At 44.0% G+C, this 18,629-nt stretch overlaps 1 protein-coding gene and 1 pseudogene across 2 annotated transcripts; both read right to left on the reverse strand.

Moving 5' to 3' along the window:
- Positions 1–7,052: 7,052 nt before the first annotated feature.
- Positions 7,053–9,008, reverse strand: LOC121456359 (annotated as a pseudogene).
- Positions 9,009–11,330: 2,322 nt separating this feature from the next.
- LOC121456588 (immunity-related GTPase family M protein 1-like) lies at positions 11,331–18,288 on the reverse strand. 2 transcript variants are annotated; one of them, XM_041664876.1, is made up of 2 exons: positions 18,151–18,288; positions 11,331–13,188 (listed from the first exon to the last, which is right to left on the reverse strand). In XM_041664876.1, the coding sequence occupies exon 2, from the start codon at positions 13,165–13,167 to the stop codon at positions 11,998–12,000; it is 1,170 nt and encodes a 389-aa protein (XP_041520810.1). In that variant the 5' UTR covers positions 13,168–13,188; positions 18,151–18,288; the 3' UTR covers positions 11,331–11,997. The 2 variants fall into 2 exon arrangements, with proteins under 2 accessions (XP_041520810.1, XP_041520811.1); XM_041664877.1 differs by having other exon boundaries at positions 18,257–18,282.
- Positions 18,289–18,629: the final 341 nt, after the last annotated feature.

Here is an 18,629-nt window from a genome sequence, read left to right on the forward strand (position 1 = left end):
TCATAATGAACAATGAGTTTTTCCTGAAGTGACATTTGAAGTTTCCAGGAAGAAGATGGGGCCCCATAACAACAACTCCACCTGGTTGATAGGACGTCATGATACTGATAGCGCTACTACAAGACCTGCTTTTGGTACCAGCTGCACAAGACAGTTCCAACTTGGTTAGCTGAAATGGTGCACATCTTATACAACATTTTGGCCAGACCTGCACAAAATACTCAGAGACTATTGGCAATTTTAAAAGACATTGATCTTGAAATTTAACCATCATTTCACTTTCACAGGATCCCCCAGAAAGAACGTCGCCCCCATGACAGCTGGAAGTAATTCTAGAGGACGACGTCCCCTTTCCCAATAAAACTTGCCCTTGGGTTTAGGGACATCATTTAGGGGTTGATTATAATTAGTATACGATTGAGGGTTGGGGGAGGAATTTTATACGCTCAGGGATCATTTTGAAAAAAAAAAAAAGAGGGATGATGGGATAATAGATTTGTAATTGTGAGTTACTGTTTTTAGACAAATACATTGGTATAGATTCTTGTATATTGATACAAAGTTAAATTATATTGACTATTGTACGCATGCATGTTTCTACCTCTGTTTAAAACATTTTTTATGTATTGACATATATTGTATTGATATATATATATTGTATATATTTACCATATTGCAGTGTACATTTCTACCTCTGATTAAGATACTTATATAATGATTGTGTATTGATATATATTTACCTACTGCAATGTTTATTTGTACATTGTTTATATTTGGAGGTCATTGTCCTCATTTGTTTCACAGTCGTTTATTGTCTTAGTCTTTAAGTTAGATAGATATTGAGAATTATATAGACTAATAGTCATCTAAGTTTGTCATTTATAATAGACTAATCAGGTTCTTTAGATATATAGAGATTATACTCAGTATAGATAGATAATCTTCAACTTCTTCAAAGAGCTGTAGAAAATGGCCTTTAATCTAACTCAGAGTTTTGTGGTAGTGAGACACAATTGCTCCTGGCAACACCACTCTATTCCTGAGAGAATGTTGAGCACCAAAGACACTCCACCTGGAGCCTTTCTTTTTGGCAGAACTGGCGTTTGGGCAAAGAAATGCCCATACCTCAACAACTGACAAAGATACAGAGCATGCATCAATGGATAAAACAGGACTGTCATATCCTGCCAAGACAGGGTAAGATAGTTTTGAAAAGTTGCTTGCCTTAGAAAATGGTATGTCAGTTATGTTAGGCCTTAGCCAAAGTTGGTTGCTTCAACGCTGCTAATGTGACTTTGGGTGATTGCCCAGGTAGATAGTTGTCTCTGTAATTTGTTGCATGTTTTGGAAGTTGTTTTACTGAACTTCCTAATTACCCAGGTAACATTATTTCCCTTCTCAGATCTTCGATGGGGTTGAAGACTATATAAATGTAGTTACTTTCTCTCATGACTTGGCCAAGTTATTTATTATACAAGACCTAAGCTAGTTAGAATAGGATATTTGTACTTATTGTATATAATTTCATAGTAGGTTTAGAACTCTCTTATTTAAACAAAAGGGGGAGGTGTTGCGGGAGGTCCTCCCACTCCTCCAGCCTATCACCGCTGAGGTACCAGCCCACTGGGGCGTGGTTTCTCCCTTTAAAAAAGCGGCCACTTCCCTCTTCTCGCTCTCTTCACTTCCTGCTCCGCCTGCGACTAGACTCCTTTCCTGGTTGCGAAGAGGGCTGTTGCCTGGGACAGTGATCTGTAAGTTTTTTCCCCTTTAAATAAATACCACCCTAATAATCATAACCCCGAATTGGTGTGGCATTGTTTGTGACTTACGCCTTCACTGCCTGACCTGTAGGATTGTTTGGTATACTTATAATATACTTTATATTATAATAAGAAAAACTGCTTCACTTGCTTAGAGACAGATACTGGACCATTATCTGTCTTTATTTGAGCAGGTATACTTATGATGGCCACAGCTTCTAATAAATGCATGATTACTGAATCAGCCTTTCTGAGCTGAAAGCAGTTGCCCATTGAAAACCTGAATAAGTGTCAATGGTGTGGTATTTCAAAATCTGCAAAGGGGAACACATTTATCTGCCAGATTTCATTCCTTTGAGTACCCTTTTGGTTACTACCTGTAGATAGTGATGTTTGGTTATAGAAAGCACAAGTAAAACATCTCTTTATAATCTCCTTAGCTTGTTGCTATGTAATAGAAAAATCTTTCTTTAAACCTTTGCTATTGACATGATGTTTCTTATGAATTTCTGAGGCCTTCAACACACTTTCAATCAATAATCGTTCAATTTCTACATAACCTGTGCTAGAGGATTTGGCAGACCCTTTTGGGAATCAGGTGTGTCTTATGTATATGGGACAAAGCCTATTCCTGATTATTCTGTGAACCTGTAGGAATAATGAAGTCAATTCTGTGCCATCTGGTATAAATCCAGCAGTTTTAATAAAAAAAAGAAATTCTCTCTGCATATTGTGAATCAGTAAGCATATTGAGAGGTTTTTTTTAAATCCCTTAGTACCATGAGGATAGCACATAATTCTGCCTTTTAGGCAGAATTGTAAGGGATTTGTTACACCTTACCTTAAATTGTAACCTGCCTTTTCTGATTTATTTGCCATCAGTATAGCATGTACAGGCTCCACTTATGGTGTGTCCCATACAATGTGGGGAAGGATCTAAGTAGTTCTCTTTATAAGGTTATTTCTATCACTTTTGGGATAATTGCTTTTAATCTCTCCTAAAAAATTAGCACAAGCTCTTTGCCAAGGTTCATTGTCTTCCCATAATTTTTAAATTCATCAGTAGTAAAAGGAACTACAATCTCTACTGGGTCTATTCCTGCTTGTTGAAAAAGTCTCAATTTCCTTTCATGTTTATTTCAGAGACCTTTTACACATAAGTTTTTAATTTTTTTACTTGGTTTATGTGGTAAGAAAAAAATCCATTCTAAGATGATATCTTCCCTATGCATTAAAATTCCTGTAGAGAAAATTTTGAAAGACAATATGACTAAAATGCAATAAAGATTTGGATTTATCCTATCCATATGTGCCTCCTATGATTTTTCTTCAATGACAATTAATTCCTTTTCAGGTTCAGCTCTTAATTCCCTGAGACTATTTAAGTATTTGTCACCATCTAAGGTTGTATTTAAATTAACTATTAGATCAGATGTTATTCCAACAGCAGGTCATGGACTGGAAATGTCTGCTAACAACCTTTGAAAGTCACTAAGAGTCCTCAACCAGGCTCTCCTAATTTGTGCCTTTTGTGTTCTAATTTTCTGTAAACCTATTTTATAACCCAGGTAATTGACAGAATCTCCTCTCTGTATTTTTTCAGGAGCAAGTTGTAAACCCCATTTTGGCAAATCTTTCTTTACTTCATCAAACATTCTTTCTAAAGTTTGAGTCAGATAGCAAAATGTCTTTCGTGTAATGGTAAATTATAGATTTAGGAAATTGTTTATATATTATTTCCAAAGGATGACTTACAAAGTATTGGCATAGGGTGGGGCTATTGAGAGTTCCCTGTGGGAGGATAGTCCACTGGTATCTCCTAGTAGGCTGAGAGTCATTATAAGTAGGCATTGTGAAGACAAATTTTTCTCTGTCCTTTTCTTGTAAAGGTATAGTGAAGAAACAATCTTTTAAATCAATAATTATAAGAGGCCATCCTTTTGGTAATAGAGAAGGCAGAGAAATTCCAGATTGTAGAGGACCCATAGGTTTAATTACTTTGTTGACAGCTCTTAGATCTGTAACCATTCTCTGTTTACCAGATTTTCTTTTAACAACATATACAGGAGAATTTCAAGGGCTGGTTGATTCTTCACTATGGTGAGCATCTATTTGTTCCTATACCAACTCTTCTACAGCCTACAATTTGTCTTCTGTCAAAGGCTACTGTTTAACCCATATTGGTTTCTCAATTAACCATTTTAAAGGGAGGTGTGTTGGTACCTCTAAAGTTTTGCTGGTTGCTTTGTGTTCTTGTACAGCCTGAATGGCTGATAACCTTTGTGTAGAGTACCTTATAATATCCTTCCCAGAAATATGAGTTTCTGGGACTGCAGGAATATTAATCTGGGCATTCCATTGTTGCAGCAGGTCACGACCCCATACTTTCACTAAAATACTAGCCATATATGATCTCAGCCTTCCTCTCTGTCCTTCTGACCCTATGCATTCAACCCATCTCATGCTTTGTCTTACTTGAGATAGGGTTCCAATTCCTAGGAATTGAATATCTGCTTCTTGAAGAAGTCAGTTTGAATGCCAAGATTCTGGAGTAATGATATTCACGCCCTATCAAACCCACAATTACAATGCCACTATACACACTCTTAGCTTTGGTCTTTGATCATTTGTAGAAGTCTGTAAGAATATATATATATTCCGACTGAAATTTTTGATTCATCCTCCATATTTATTCCTTCCTCCAGAACAGTATGGATTTTTCCAGAAGGCACTGTATTTTTTTAATTTTCCTGGTGAGACATGTCCTCCACAGTGACTGAGAATTACTGGACCACTTTTGACATGGGAGTCTGTGAGAGTCCCCCCCCCCCCAAGGAGTTTCCCAATGGTATCAGGTTGCCTTGTCTGTCTTTGTTGATCTACATTCATTGGACCAATGTCAGCCTTTGCCACAACTTCGACATAATCCAGTAGGTTGATGCCTTTTATTTTTGCTATTCCCATAGGAGACATTATTTCTAAGAATTCCTTGTCTACAATCCTTTCTCAGATATCCTATTCTACCACAATTAAAATATTTAGCAGCCAGGCAGTGGAGATGCATGCCTTAAATCTCAACACTCAGGAGGCAGAGGCAGGCAAATCTCTGTGAGTTTTAGGCCAGCCTGGCCTACAGAGCTAGCTCCAGGACAGACTCCAAAAGCTACAGAGAAACTTTGTCTTGGAAAAAAAAAAGAAAACAAAACAAACAAAAAAGAATGTAGAAAATATTTGGCATTTTGATGTTTCCTGACACATTTGGAAATTGTTTCTCCTACCCAGGATTCAATATTATAGTCAAATGTCTCAATGTTCATTGTGTACAGGATCCATGGATCCATTGGTGCTGATCTAAGCTCTAAAAGCCCAAGTATCTTTTGCATTCTAAGTTGTCATTTTCAAAACCAGAGATTTGATAAGTACTCATCTAGCATCTGGGTCTGTTACTGCTATTTGTACAGCTTTAGTTAATTTTGTAAAAAGTCACTAAAGGATTCTCTCTGGTCCTGTTTAACCCTGGCATATGATTCAATCCATTTTCTTGATTCTTGAATCCTGTCCTCTTGCATTTAACGCTGCTTTGTGGTATAGAGACAAGATTTGTTCATAGTAAAGTGCTTAGGCCTGTACATCAGCATAAATGCCCAAGAATTTAATCTTGGGAAATCTCAAGTCCTTTTTCTTTTCTCCGTTGTTTTAATATTCTTGCCTCTCCTCACAAATGACATTTCCACAGTAATTGTGGCCCATCATCCAGGACTGCTGAAACCAATTGAAGCCAGCTGTATGGAGTGTCCTTATTGCTAGACGCCCACGTCTTTACCATCTCCCAGGAGCCTCTCTCAGGGTGGGTTTTTAAGCACAAAAACTGTATCCTGGTTGACATACTTCAGATAATAAGAATAGTTAGCCAGGCTGAGCATATGGCACACACCTTTAAATCATAACACTCTGGAGGCAGAGGCAGGTGGATCTCTGTGTTCAAGGCCAGCTGATCTACAAAGACAGGACAGAACAGGCAGGGCTGTTACACACAGAAAACCTGTCTCAAAAAAGAAAGCATAGTTATCTAGAAATGGAATGACAGAGTTTTAGGACCTGAATGGTACTTCCATCATGGAATCAGTTGTGCTAAGCCCTGATGTGCTGTTGCAGCCTCCACCTGCATGAAATACTCTCTCTCTCTGTCTCTGTCTTTGTCTCTCTCTTTCTCTTTCTCTCTCTCTCTGTATGTGTGTGTCTGTTTCTCTTTCTCTCTCTCTCTCTCTCTCTCTCTCTCTCTCTCACACACACACACACACACACACACACACACACAAACACACACACATGCTCAGGTTGACCTAGTAGGAGATATTTAGTGTTATCGATTGAGGAAGGGACCAAGCTATAGGATTCAGTTGTTTCCCTTAAGAATGGGCCTTTGAGGGGGCTGGAGAGATGGCTCAGTGGTTAAGAGCATTGCCTGCTCTTCCAAAGGTCCTGAGTTCAATTCCCAGCAACCACATGGTGGCTCACAACCATCTGTAAAGAGGTCTGGCGCCCTCTTCTGGCCTTCAGGCATACAGACAGAATATTGTATACATAATAAATAAATAAATTTAAAAAAAATGTGAGCCACCACTGCCTGGTGGCTCTGTTTCTCCTTTAGACTGGATTAATTAAAAAAAAAAAAAAAGAATGGGCCTTTGAAGGACAAAAGGAGCCTGGCACCTGGATCTTTTGTGCTCTATTCTCTTCTACATGAGCTCCTGCCCTTGTGATGACCTCACCAGATGCTTCACACAGGGGTTCCTCATGCTCCAGAACTATGAGTTAATGAACTAGATTTCCTTTTATACTGCCTAAGTTCATAGACTTTGTTATAACACAAGAGATATAGACAGACTTTGTTGTCTAGGCCTTGAGGAAGCCACTCTTCCTTGTTCTGACACAGGGCTGACTCAGCACCCTTGTGATTTCTTTGAACACTGATCACATGTTTGTCCAGGAACAAAGACATCCTCAGCAGGCCATCGATAGGGCTCAGAAGATTAAGGTGATTGCCACCAATCCTGACCACTTGAATTAAGTCTCCAGAACCTATAATGTAGAAAATGAACACGGACTCCATGTTTTGTGGTGTGCATGCAACCACACACATGTGCTCCCATGTGCAACACTGCCCAAACACACAGTAGATTTGCAGGGACTGTTTCCACCTCCCTCTCCACCCTCCAAGTCTATAAGAGCATCTTGGGCCAGTTGAGTCACCACCGGGTTATCTAGGGAAAGATATAGAAGCAGTTTTGATGAAGACAACTTTAATGGTTTAGGAGGAACACCATTTGATGGACACATGCAGGAAAATGAAACTGGAAGCATCAGTGCTAAGTGCTGAGCTAGGAAAGTGTGGCTGATGATTTTGGTGGGCACTTGCTCTTCCAAGGAACGGGGTATTAGAGTTGGGAAGATGAGCGATTTTCTTACCTCCTCTAATGATATTAAGACTTATTACAACATGTTGCTATTGTTCTTCATTTCTAGAAAATAGCTAGGTTCTTAAGCAAAAAGAAGACCCTGAGGCTGCCTGAATTTCACTTGAGGTTTAGTTAGACACTCCTCAAAGGACTTCGGTAAGGTGGGTATTATCCTTTAGGACACTCCTCCAGACAGTCTTGGCGTTCTGCGCAAGTATTTCAATGATGAGGAGCTGTCTCCAGAGTCTTAAGCCACAGGTAAAAAAGTTCCACAAGCCATACCACCACGAGATTTCAAGACACTTGAGGAACATGCACAGAGGAAAACTCATCATGAGTCTCAGCCTTCAGTCCTTCATGTGCAACTCCTGGAACTTCATGGCCATGCAGCCCATCTGCAGTGTCCCTGTCCCTGTCCAGAGCCACCTGCTGAAGGGACCCATCATCCACACCAAAGAGCTTCTGGTAGTTTTCAAAACTCTCCTGGAGGTCAGCAGTATCACACATGCGGCTCACGGCTGTCTCTTGGGGTCTTGTGAGCATGCTATTCTTCAGGGACAACGCCTTCTCGCTGATGCTCCTGTCTCAGATTCCAGAAAGAGTCTCTAAGGAATCTGCATACCTGATGTTGGAGATGTCTCTTCTCAGTTTGTCTCTAAGGTTCAGGAAGTCATGAAAAGAAGGACTAAAGTTGAATACTAGGAATACAAAAAGATGAATGATGTGGAATACATAAACCCATGCAAGGCACAAGAAAGCACTAGAGCGTTGGCCTTCTGGAGTGGACGCTGGGATATATCAGTGTGCAGACAGGACTACAACCACTTCTCAGTGCCACACCAAATCTCAAGACGCTAGACAGCAGCATACACCTTATCCCACGGTTCTTAGCTGAAAGCCCTAGCTGGGTCAGGTGTGTGCAATTCCACAGTTATGAGTGATTGATGTGGCTCTTACCCTTGAAGTTTTATTTTCTTGTTTGTGTGTGTGAAACTAAAAGCATTTGAAACTCAACACCACATATTTGAGAGGTTACCTGTCAGTCTCACGTACTTCCTCTGTCCTTTAATAGTCTCTCTGCCAGCAAGGTGGTGGTGTTGGCAGAGCACGCCTTTAATCCCAGGACTCGAGAGGCGGAGACAGGCAGGTCTATAGAGTAAGTTTCAGGGTAGCCAGAACTACAAAAAAAAAAAAACCCTGCCTTGAGAAGGAAGGAAAGAAGGAAGGAAGGAAGGAAGGAAGAAAGAAAGGAAGAAAGGAAGAAAGGAAGGGGAAGGGAAGGAGGGAGGGAGGGAGGGAGGGAGAGAGAGAGAGAGAGAGAGAGAGAGAGAGGTCCCTGCCAGACTTACTCTTGGGTCCTGTGAATGGACTAGAATTGTGCCCAAATGTGCACCCTAGATATCCAGGGCTCTCGACTGTGCAAGGGGCTTCTCAGGCACCCTTAAGTCTTTGGTACTGGTTTTTGCTCTGTTTCCCAGTGGCAGCATCCTCTGCCTCCCTTGCTCATCTTCAGAGAAGGACTGTAATGCCTGCAGCACAGCTCTGCTAGCCACACTATGTCAGCCCAAGGAGCTGGCTGCAGGCTCCACATAGGGCAGGCTGACACCTCCTCCTGAGTCCCCAAAGCATCAGGCTTGGTGAATTGTGGACAACTTCCTAGGTCCCTAGTTCTCTGCAGATTACTGGAGTAGTTACTTTTCTCACTCCTGGGACTCAATACCAGCAGGAGTCCTGGAGAGGCTTCCAGTGGACTGCTGCAAAAACCACTGCTCAGACCCTGACAAGGCATTGCCTAGAGCCAGCCCATCAGTGTTCAGCCAGGAGTTCAAATGGCCCAGGCTAACCTATTTGAGGGTGCAGTTCAATTTATGCCTCTAGTGTCTCTGGTTTGCTCCTGGGCACATGGCTTAGACAAAAGTCCAGGGGGATGAGGAACAGGCCCTCCTGGCTCACACCCCTGTGGCCACACCTTCCCTGCCCTGCTGGGCTGTACCCTCTCTGACCAGGATCCAAAACAAGCCCTTCTCCCTTAACCTGCCTTCTGTCAGGAATTTTGACACAGCCGAGGACGATAATAAAGGCTCTCCTCATCCACATGTGAAAATGCCATAGCACATCCTGCTATTTTACAGAGCATATTTCCGTTGTTGCATTTATTGATTGCTTGTGTTGAAGGTGTGCCAGACGCACAGGTAAGTTAGAGGACCCTTGTGGCCAACAGTTCTCTCCTCCCATGGGGGTAAAGGAGATCAAGCTCAGGTAGCAATCACTTTTACCCATTCAGCCCCCTCACTAGCCCACTATTATAGACTAATAAAAAGTATACATCTTAAAATGTAAATCACTGTCTACTAAAGCCCGTGCTGGTATAAAACTCACTGTATAACTTTGAACTGAATCTTCTGCCCCTCTTCCCAAGTGCTATGACCAGGAGTGGGATCCACCTCACCCAGCTAAATTATATGTATACTGAAAAATCACCATATGAAAAGATTGCCCAGACAGGACTGTGTGCAGTTCCTTCTGCATCCAGTGCCCTTGAGCCTCCATCCATGGGGCTTCCCAGTATTAACCAATAAAACTCCAATATTCCCCTTTGCTATTGGAAGACCTGGATAAATACAGACCCCTCTAGCAGGAAGAGAAGAGCCAAAAAATCTAGATTAGCCAGTTCAGTGACTCTGTTTCAGGAACTAGGTGAAGACAAAGTTAGATTGTAATCTTGAGAATAATTTTGAGAAACAATGACCCCCTTGTTATTATCACTGGTATTTTCAGAATTTTCAATGATCACTGGTATTTTCAGAATTTTTCAATGACACCCTCCCTACCCCCACTGTATTAATGGGTTATGGTTTCTTCCCTTAAATACCCCTTCTCCCAGGTACTCAGGGTCAAACTCCTCCCCTCCGTGGGTTTTGAGTCTCAGTCCCAGTGCACTGGCTCCTGTCCTGTCAATAAATCTCATGTGATTGCAGCAGGGACAGTCTCTCGTGAGTTACTGGAGGTGTCATGTTATCCCGAGACTTGAGTGAGAGTCACCCTACACTGGGGGTCTTTCATTATCACTGTAACTATAAAGTTAATATTGAATGTCCAATTGTCAGTATCTAGAATAACTATGGAATTTCCGTGAGAAAGTTTCTAAACTTGACTCACTGTGGTTGGAAGACCCACTCTGAACATGGATGGTATCGTTCTATGGACTGAGGCCTTGGGCTGAGTGAAAATAAGAACATGAGACAAGGAGCTTTCTCACTCTCTCTCTCTCTCTCTCTCTCTCTCTCTCTCTCCCCCCCCCCTTCCCTCCCTCCCTCCCTGCCTCCTGCCCAACTGTATAGACAATGTGACCAGCTGCCCTATGCTCCTATTGTGATGATTGTCTTTCATCTATCATGGGCTGTACTGGAAAACTACCAGGCAAAAATAACCGCTTCCCGGCACAAGTGGCACGGAGCAGGCACGCGGGGATGTGACCTTGGAGTAACTGAAAGGAGGAAAGTATTTAGTGTTCTGAAAAGAAAGAAGTGGAGGACACAGGGCTGACAGTGTTATGCCCGGATCACAGGGTCCCCCAAATCACCACAGAATCTGCACTAATATGCAAAAGCAAAGAGCCTTGATTCAGGCTCCAGCTTGAACCCTCCACCTATCCAACAACACAGTGAGTCAAAAAAACCCAGTTTGGGTGGGGTTCTTAGCCTAGCAGAGGTTGAGGTGAGGGGATTCCTAAGGTTCAGGAACCCTGATTGGCTGACATTTGTCTATGGGTGTCTTGGTGAAAGGGGATGGGTGTGTGCTGGGCAAAGGACATCTGGTGATGTTGGAATCTACGTCTACAATGGTTAGAACATTAGATATTTCTTTTGTCCTTGGATGGTCCATAACTGGGTGGTGCCTGAGTGGTCTCAGTTTGTGATCTTTCCCCAAAAAAGGTATTGCTTTAGGGTAAACTGAAACTCAGGCCTATTGTTTGAATGGTTGGACTGGGCCCTACACAGCACACTGACATCCATTGAGAGGGGGAATGAGAAAAAAGATGTAACAGCACACGGAGAAGCGTCTGTCTTAAATAAACACAAACACACACAACTGAGCGAAATGGGAAAGCTGAGGAAGGGAGAAGGGTCTATTTTGATAGGGGTTTGACCTGGAGAGTTAGGGAAAAATGAAGAAGTTCAGATCCAATAGGAGATTGTGGGTGCGAAGTGTGAGGGGCCATGACATTCATGGCACCACTAGGGGTAGTGTGGGGGACCTAGAAGTCTTCCAGTCAGCGCTTTGTGAATCCCGTGACCAGTGGTACAGAGTTAAATCCCCTCTCTTTACACATCCGAGGACAGGTCAGAGAACAGGCCTCTACTAGCCATGTTTTCAGACAGTGGGCAGGAACAAGTGCTTCCTCATTCCCGAAGGATGCTCCACCTCGCACGAGAGGGAATAATAGAGAGAGGAAAGACAGGAGCAAAAATTAAGAGGCCTCTAAGAGAAACTATATCAGTCATAGGTGCCAAGGTGACCATGTGTCAGACGTGAAATTCTGGGCAATTCGAAAAAGGAAATGTCTCCTAAATTGGAATCCCAGACAGTTCAATTAAAATAAAATTAAATAAATGGTAAAAAGCAAAACCCATGGCGCTGTTTCCTGAGGGGGACGCCCATCAAGAAAGTCGGCCTATTAGCCTCAAGGAACTTGATACCCATACAGCAATTAAATTCAACTGGGGGTAGATGTCGGGTAGAAAGCTGGGGAGAGAACCTTGGTTAGCCTGCCCTTCCTAAGGAAGGAGAGTTTCCTTCAAGATTTTATGCAGAATTTTCTTGGTTTTCTCAGCAGCTTCATCAAGTACATGTGCCTGTTGCCTGTGTTTTGAGTCAAAATAGCAAAGGACAAAGTTAAGAACTCGAACGGACAACTGGTGCGGCACAGACAGTGTCGAGCCATCTTGTTGGTGCCTCTGTATAACCTGGGACTCCATTGCATCTGTGAAATAAGTATCCGGCTGATTCATAGTCAGAGCCACCTGGTGGAGAGATTTGTCATCCACACCAAAGTTTTCTTGGAAGACTTTCTGACACTCTACCAGATTATTTGGATCCGAGATTCCTAAACCTTCCTGTAAATTATTCTCCTTTATGATCCCTTTAATGAATTCCACTTTCTTACTAATAATCTCCTCACAGACTTGGAAAAGGGTTACGAAGAGACCATGATACCTGATGCTATGGAGGTCTTCTGTCAGTGTTATTCTAAGCTTAATGAAATCGAGAGAATCAGGACTAAAGTTGGATACTAGGAATATGGGGGGCTCCTCCACCCCCTCCTTCTGGAGGTTTTCCTGGATGTTCTTTTGGATGTTCTGCCGTAGCTGGGGTTCTGGGAGGGCACTTGTGCTGAGGTCCCTGTCCAGCTTTGTCCAGACGACATAGAACCTCCTTCTCATGCTCTGCATGGCTTTGGCCAGCTTCACATGATTCGAACTGAACTGCTCAGAAGCGATGATGATGATCAGGTCATATTTGTTGAAGTCCATCTCCTCCAGGTAGTTCTCCATGCTCTGGGATGTGACCCCTGTGCCAGGCAGGTCCCACAGATCCACATTGGGAAACTTGGAGGAGGAGTATAGGGCTGGTTTCTGTGTGCTCCTCACCTCCCCAGTGGGAGCTGAATCCTCTTCCTCATGTCCAATCTCCCTAAGAGCATTGATGAAGGATGACATGCCATTCCTGGAGTTCCCAGTTACAGCAATTTTCACTGTTTTTCTTGATGCTTCCTGTTTGATCTCCTTGACTGCAGAGACGACATCTACCCAATTCCCTTTTTCCACAGCAGTCTCCATATTCTTGACAGCTTTCACAGATAAATCACCTTTTTCTTTGTTAATGGCTATAGCATTTGATAAGCCTGTAAATTCTTTATCCTCAGGGGATCCAGCTGCCTCTTCCATGTTGGTGAACAATGGAGCAACCTGCAGATACATTAGGAAGGGAATTAAGGATGGCTGTGAACATGGGTACCTACAGGAAACACTGTTCTTCGTCCAGGCTTTCGCATCCACAGAGAATCCTACACCACGACCTGCTGACTACAGAGCAGGCTGAGCCCTCTTGTCCATGAGCACATTTCTTTGACAGCGAGGATAGCTCTGTAGCTGTTACTGCAACACTGAACCCCAAAGCTAAGCACTGGAATGCCAGGCAGTTCTCTTTTGGGTACAAATGTCCATACGCACCCCTTCCCGGTTGCCAGGACTACCGAAGACATGCGTTCAGAGCAGGGAACAGCCTGTGCCAGCTCCCTGCCTGGAGGACCCACAAGTCTTCATTCTCTCATCCTACATCCGTGGCTTTTTGTTGCTGTTGCACTCAGAAACGTGCTTTTCCTTTTCCCAGGGGCGGCCAGTGGTAGAGGCACAACCAATGCACTACTACACACCAGGCTCAACAGCAAAGCCTCATGGTCTCCAGATCATCTCATTCGGGGCTGAAGAGACGGCTCAGTGGTTAAGAGCACTGACTGTTCTTGCAGAGGACCTGGGCTTGGTTCCCACACCCACATGGTGGCTCACAACCACCTGTAACTCCGAATCCAGGAATTCCACAGCCCACTTCTCGACTCCAAGAGTACACGTATGCACATGTGTACATACAGACATTCAGGCACACATACACATAAAATTAAATATTTAATAAATATATAAAAATTCCACCAATTTTAAGTGAGAATATGGGTTGTCTGTTACCACTGCTGCTATTTTTATTAACAGAGATTGAAATTCTTCTGTGAACAGGCTTTAATGTTTTTATTAGCATATATATTTTGTGTTTGTTTTTGTTTCGAGTCAGGATTTCTCTGTGTAGCCCTAGCTGACCTGGAACAACTTCTGTAGACCAGGCTAGCCTCACACTCAGAGATCTTTCTACCTCTACCTTTCTGCGAGTAAAGATATGTGCCAACACACTCAGCATTTTTGGTATAGATTAGTACTATGCACTGGGTATTATTATGACATTTGCACACACGAGCACCATGTGTTTTATTATATTCTCCTTCACCTGGGAACCTTTCGAGCCTTCCTCCTGGTCCCAGGGATGTCTCTCCTCTTCCCAGCCTGTTCCTCTTCTACTCTCATAGTTGGTTTTTAGATATCTGTGGGTGTTTTTCTCCTGTGGCCCAGTGTGTTTCCTTTGACTGATTACAAAGCAGGAGTGAGAATTGGCTTACAGCAGCACATGCATCTTCTCAGTGGCTGCAGACCTGAAGAAAACGTCCCTTCTTCCTTCACCACCCATTTGGTGTGTCCAAATCCTCAGGGAGGACTATGGTCTCACCTTATCCTTCTGTTTCTATGACAAGATGTCAAAGGGCCCAGTTGTGTGGTGATCTTTTACAAGTAACCATGGCTGCAATAGGTTCAAAAGTGTAACAGGCACGCCGTGTCCAGAAGTCAGCATTATACACACTCTCACACACACACACACACACATCCTACAGGTTTGTTTGTTTGTTTGTTTGTTTGGGAAAGAGACAGGGGCTTTTCTGTGTGTGCAGCTTTGGAACCTGTCCTGAAACTCGCTCTGCACACCAGGCTGGCCTTGAACTCACAGAGATCCTCCTGCCTCTGCCTCCCGAGTGCTGGGACTAAAGGCATGTGCCACCATTGCCCAGCTACTTCCTACAGTGTTTTCATGCTTCTCACGTCTCCTGAGATTCCTTGAGCCCTGGGCGAGAGCTGATAGAGAGATACTGATGTCTCACTTTGATAGGATATCAATCATATTTCTGTTCCTGCCAAAGTCCTTACCAAGACACTGAAAGTATTTTGTGGGGCAGGATTGGGAAGGATAACCTTTCAACATCAAGGATGGAGGGTGTGGGGGCTGGAGAGACGACTCAGGTTAAGAGCACTTACTGCTCTTCCATAGGACCTGACTTCAATTCCCAGCATCCATATCAGGTGACTCACAACCTCCTGTAACTCCAGCTCCAGATATCTGACACCCTCTTTGGGTCTCCTGGGGGCACTGTACAAATGTGCCTATACTCCACACAGACACATGTACACAAAATTTAAAACAATAAGAAACTGTGCACGGTGGTACACACTTTAATCCCAGCACAAAGAGACAGAGGCAAGAGAATATCTGTGGCTTCCAGGTTAAACAGTGAGGTCTACAGAGTGATAAACTTTCTAAAAAACAAGAATAATAATAACTGTTTTTAAAAGATGGAGGATGTGGAATGCAAACACCCATACACGGCACAGGAAGCACTAGAGTGTTCGCCTTCTGAAGTGGACGCTGGGACATATCAGTGTGCGGTCAGGACTCCAACCACTTTTCAGTGCCACACCAAATCTCAAGATGCTAGACGGCAGCATATACCTTATCCCACAGTTCTCAGCTGAAAGCCCTAGCTGGGTCAGGCGTGTGCAATCCCACGGTTATGAGTCATTGAAGTTGCTGTTACCCTTGAAGTTTTATTTTTTTGTTTGTGTGTATAAAACTAAAAGCATCTGAAACTCAGCACCACATATTTGAGAGATTTCCTGTCAGTCTCACATACTTCCTCTGTCCATTAAGGAGCGCTCTGCCAGCCAGGTAGCCAACACTACAAAAAGAAACCCTGTCTTAAGAAAGAAGGAAGGAAAGAAGGAAGGAAGGAAGGAAAAAAGAAAGAAAGGAAAAGGGAGGGATTGGGAGAGGGAAGGAGAGGGGAAGAGAGAGAGAGAGGTCCCTGCCAGACTTACTCTTGGGTCCTGTGAATGGGCTAGAATTGTGCCCAAATGTGCACCCTAGATATCCAGGGCTCTCGACTGTGCAAGGGGCTTCTCAGGCACCCTTAAGTCTTTGGTACTGGTTTTTGCTCTGTTTCCCAGTGGCAGCATCCTCTGCCTCCCTTGCTCATCTTCAGAGAAGGACTGTAATGCCTGCAGCACAGCTCTGCTAGCCACACTATGTCAGCCCAAGGAGCTGGCTGCAGGCTCCACATAGGGCAGGCTGACACCTCCTCCTGAGTCCCCAAAGCATCAGGCTTGGTGAATTGTGGACAACTTCCTAGGTCCCTAGTTCTCTGCAGATTACTGGAGTAGTTACTTTTCTCACTCCTGGGACTCAATACACCAGCAGGAGTCCTGGAGAGGCTTCCAGTGGACTGCTGCAAAAACCACTGCTCAGACCCTGACAAGGCATTGCCTAGAGCCAGCCCATCAGTGTTCAGCCAGGAGTTCAAATGGCCCAGGCTAACCTATTTGAGAGTGCAGCTCAATTTATGCCTCTAGTGTCTCTGGTTTTCCCCTGGGCACATGGCTTAGACAAAAGTCCAGGGGGATGAGGAACAGGCCCTCCTGGCTCACACCCCTGTGGCCACACCTTCCCTGCCCTGCTGGGCTGTACCCTCTCTGACCAGGATCCAAAACAAGCCCTTCTCCCTTAACCTGCCTTCTGTCAGGAATTTTGACACAGCCGAGGACGATAATGAAGGCTCTCCTCATCCACATGTGAAAATGCCATAGCACATCCTGCTATTTTACAGAGCATATTTCCGTTGTTGCATTTATTGATTTCTTGTGTTGAAGGTGTGCCAGACGCACAGGTAAGTTAGAGGACCCTTGTGGCCAACAGTTCTCTCCTCCCATGGGGGTAATGGAGATCAAGCTCAGGTAGCGATCACTTTTACCCATTCAGCCCCCTCACTAGCCCACTATTATAGACTAATAAAAAGTATACATCTTAAAATGTAAATCACTGTCTACTAAAGCCCATGCTGGTATAAAACTCACTGTGTAACTTTGAACTGAATCTTCTGCCCCTCTTCCCAAGTGCTATGACCAGGAGTGGGATCCACCTCACCCAGCTAAATTATATGTATACTGAAAAATCACCACTTGAAAAGATTGCCCAAACAGGACCACCTTTAGTTCCTTCTGGTACCAGTGACCTTGAGCCTCCCTCAGTGGCGCTTCCAGAGCTGTGGGAACCAGCCTACACTAGCTATGGTTCTGAGCTGTGAAGAACTTGTGTGAACACAAATCCTGTTGGACCTCCACCCCCACTTTGTTCTTCCTGCCTTTACTAGTAGGGGACACAGGGAATTTCTAGGTGCTGTGTATTCCAGGAAAATGTGATCCACCCCAAGGATGTTGGGAATGGCGTTGGTCCCAGCATACAAGCTCTGGGAAGGTGGTATGATTTAAATTACCCAACAATATGGACACTCTAAAGCTCCATGAAGGATGGTGTCTGGGGGGTCTGTTTCTCCAATGCAGATGAAATACTTGACCTGGTTTTTGTTGTTGTTGTTGTTGTGGTTTACCCTGTTTTGATTTTTTTGATAGTTTGTTTTTGGTTTGCTTGTCCTAAAAGGGCCAGTGAGATCACTTAGCAAGTAAACAAACATACTTCCCATGAAGCCTTCAGACAAGCCTTACCCTGAGATCAATTGTAGAAAAAACCAACCCCACAAATTGTCCCCTGACCTTCACAAGCAAACAGATACACACAGACGACCACTAAATAATTTGTTCTTAAAATATTGAACTGAGCTATACCAAACAAGAGTTTACTTAGAACCTCACTGCTCCAAGTCTCAGTCTCCGTGTGCTCTGAATAAGAACCAATCCTGGGACAACCCCATCGTGCCAGGGGGAAGTTCTGATCCAGGACTCAGCCAGAGGCTGAGAGACAGAACAAAAGCCCACCTGCTTTCTCTAAACTAGGTCCCTTCAGAAGACCCACAAAGCCAGGGATAGGCAGATAAAAAAGGCTGGTGGGATGGAAGGACTCGACTCAACCAAAACATCAGGATCTCTGGTCCTGAAGATAGTCAGGGCAGGGCCTGCTGCTCAGGATCCCCAAGAGGATCACCAGACCCCAGCAGCCTGCCCTGAGCAATTTATAACCCAAGCTGCACTTAGGAGTCTCTCACCTACCTGCTCAGAAGCCTTAGAAAACTGGAATCTAGTCCAGAATGTTCAGAAGGGAGAGAATAGAGGAGAGGAGACCTCTGGGGAAGAGCGAGTACAGGAGCTGGAGCACCTGAAGGGCAGCCTGAGCTCCTGGATTTCCTCAGACCCCTGCAAACTCTGGATCATGCTCCAACTCCTCACTTGTAGGTATGAGCCCTGCCTGCCTCCCACGTGGGAGGGGGCCCCTGACGGAGCAGCTTTCAGTTTCAATTCCTGGAAATGGCTGGTTTGCAGGACTTAGCTGCACAGGCTCCAAATCTCCTTCAGAGAGGGAGGAGTTCTGTCAGATGGCCAGGCTTGGGGGTGGGAAGTCAACCCAGGAACAGTGGCATCCAAACTGCAGTCAGAGCCTCCTGGTGTGACCCCAGGCCCCATTCCTGGAGCCCCTGCCCGCTCTGCAGCCAACCTCTTCACACCCAGTGAGAGAGAGCTACAGATCTTCA

This window comes from Microtus oregoni, unplaced genomic scaffold, assembly GCF_018167655.1.
Source record: "Microtus oregoni isolate MIOR12 unplaced genomic scaffold, Mior012 000015F_ref0000493, whole genome shotgun sequence".
NCBI classification, from domain to species: Eukaryota; Metazoa; Chordata; class Mammalia; order Rodentia; family Cricetidae; genus Microtus; species Microtus oregoni.

What these genes read in the sequence shown, in the direction of transcription:
- LOC121456588 (XM_041664876.1), bottom strand. Translation starts at nt 13,167, where the DNA reads ATGGAAGAGGCAGCTGGATCCCCTGAGGATAAAGAATTTACAGGCTTA.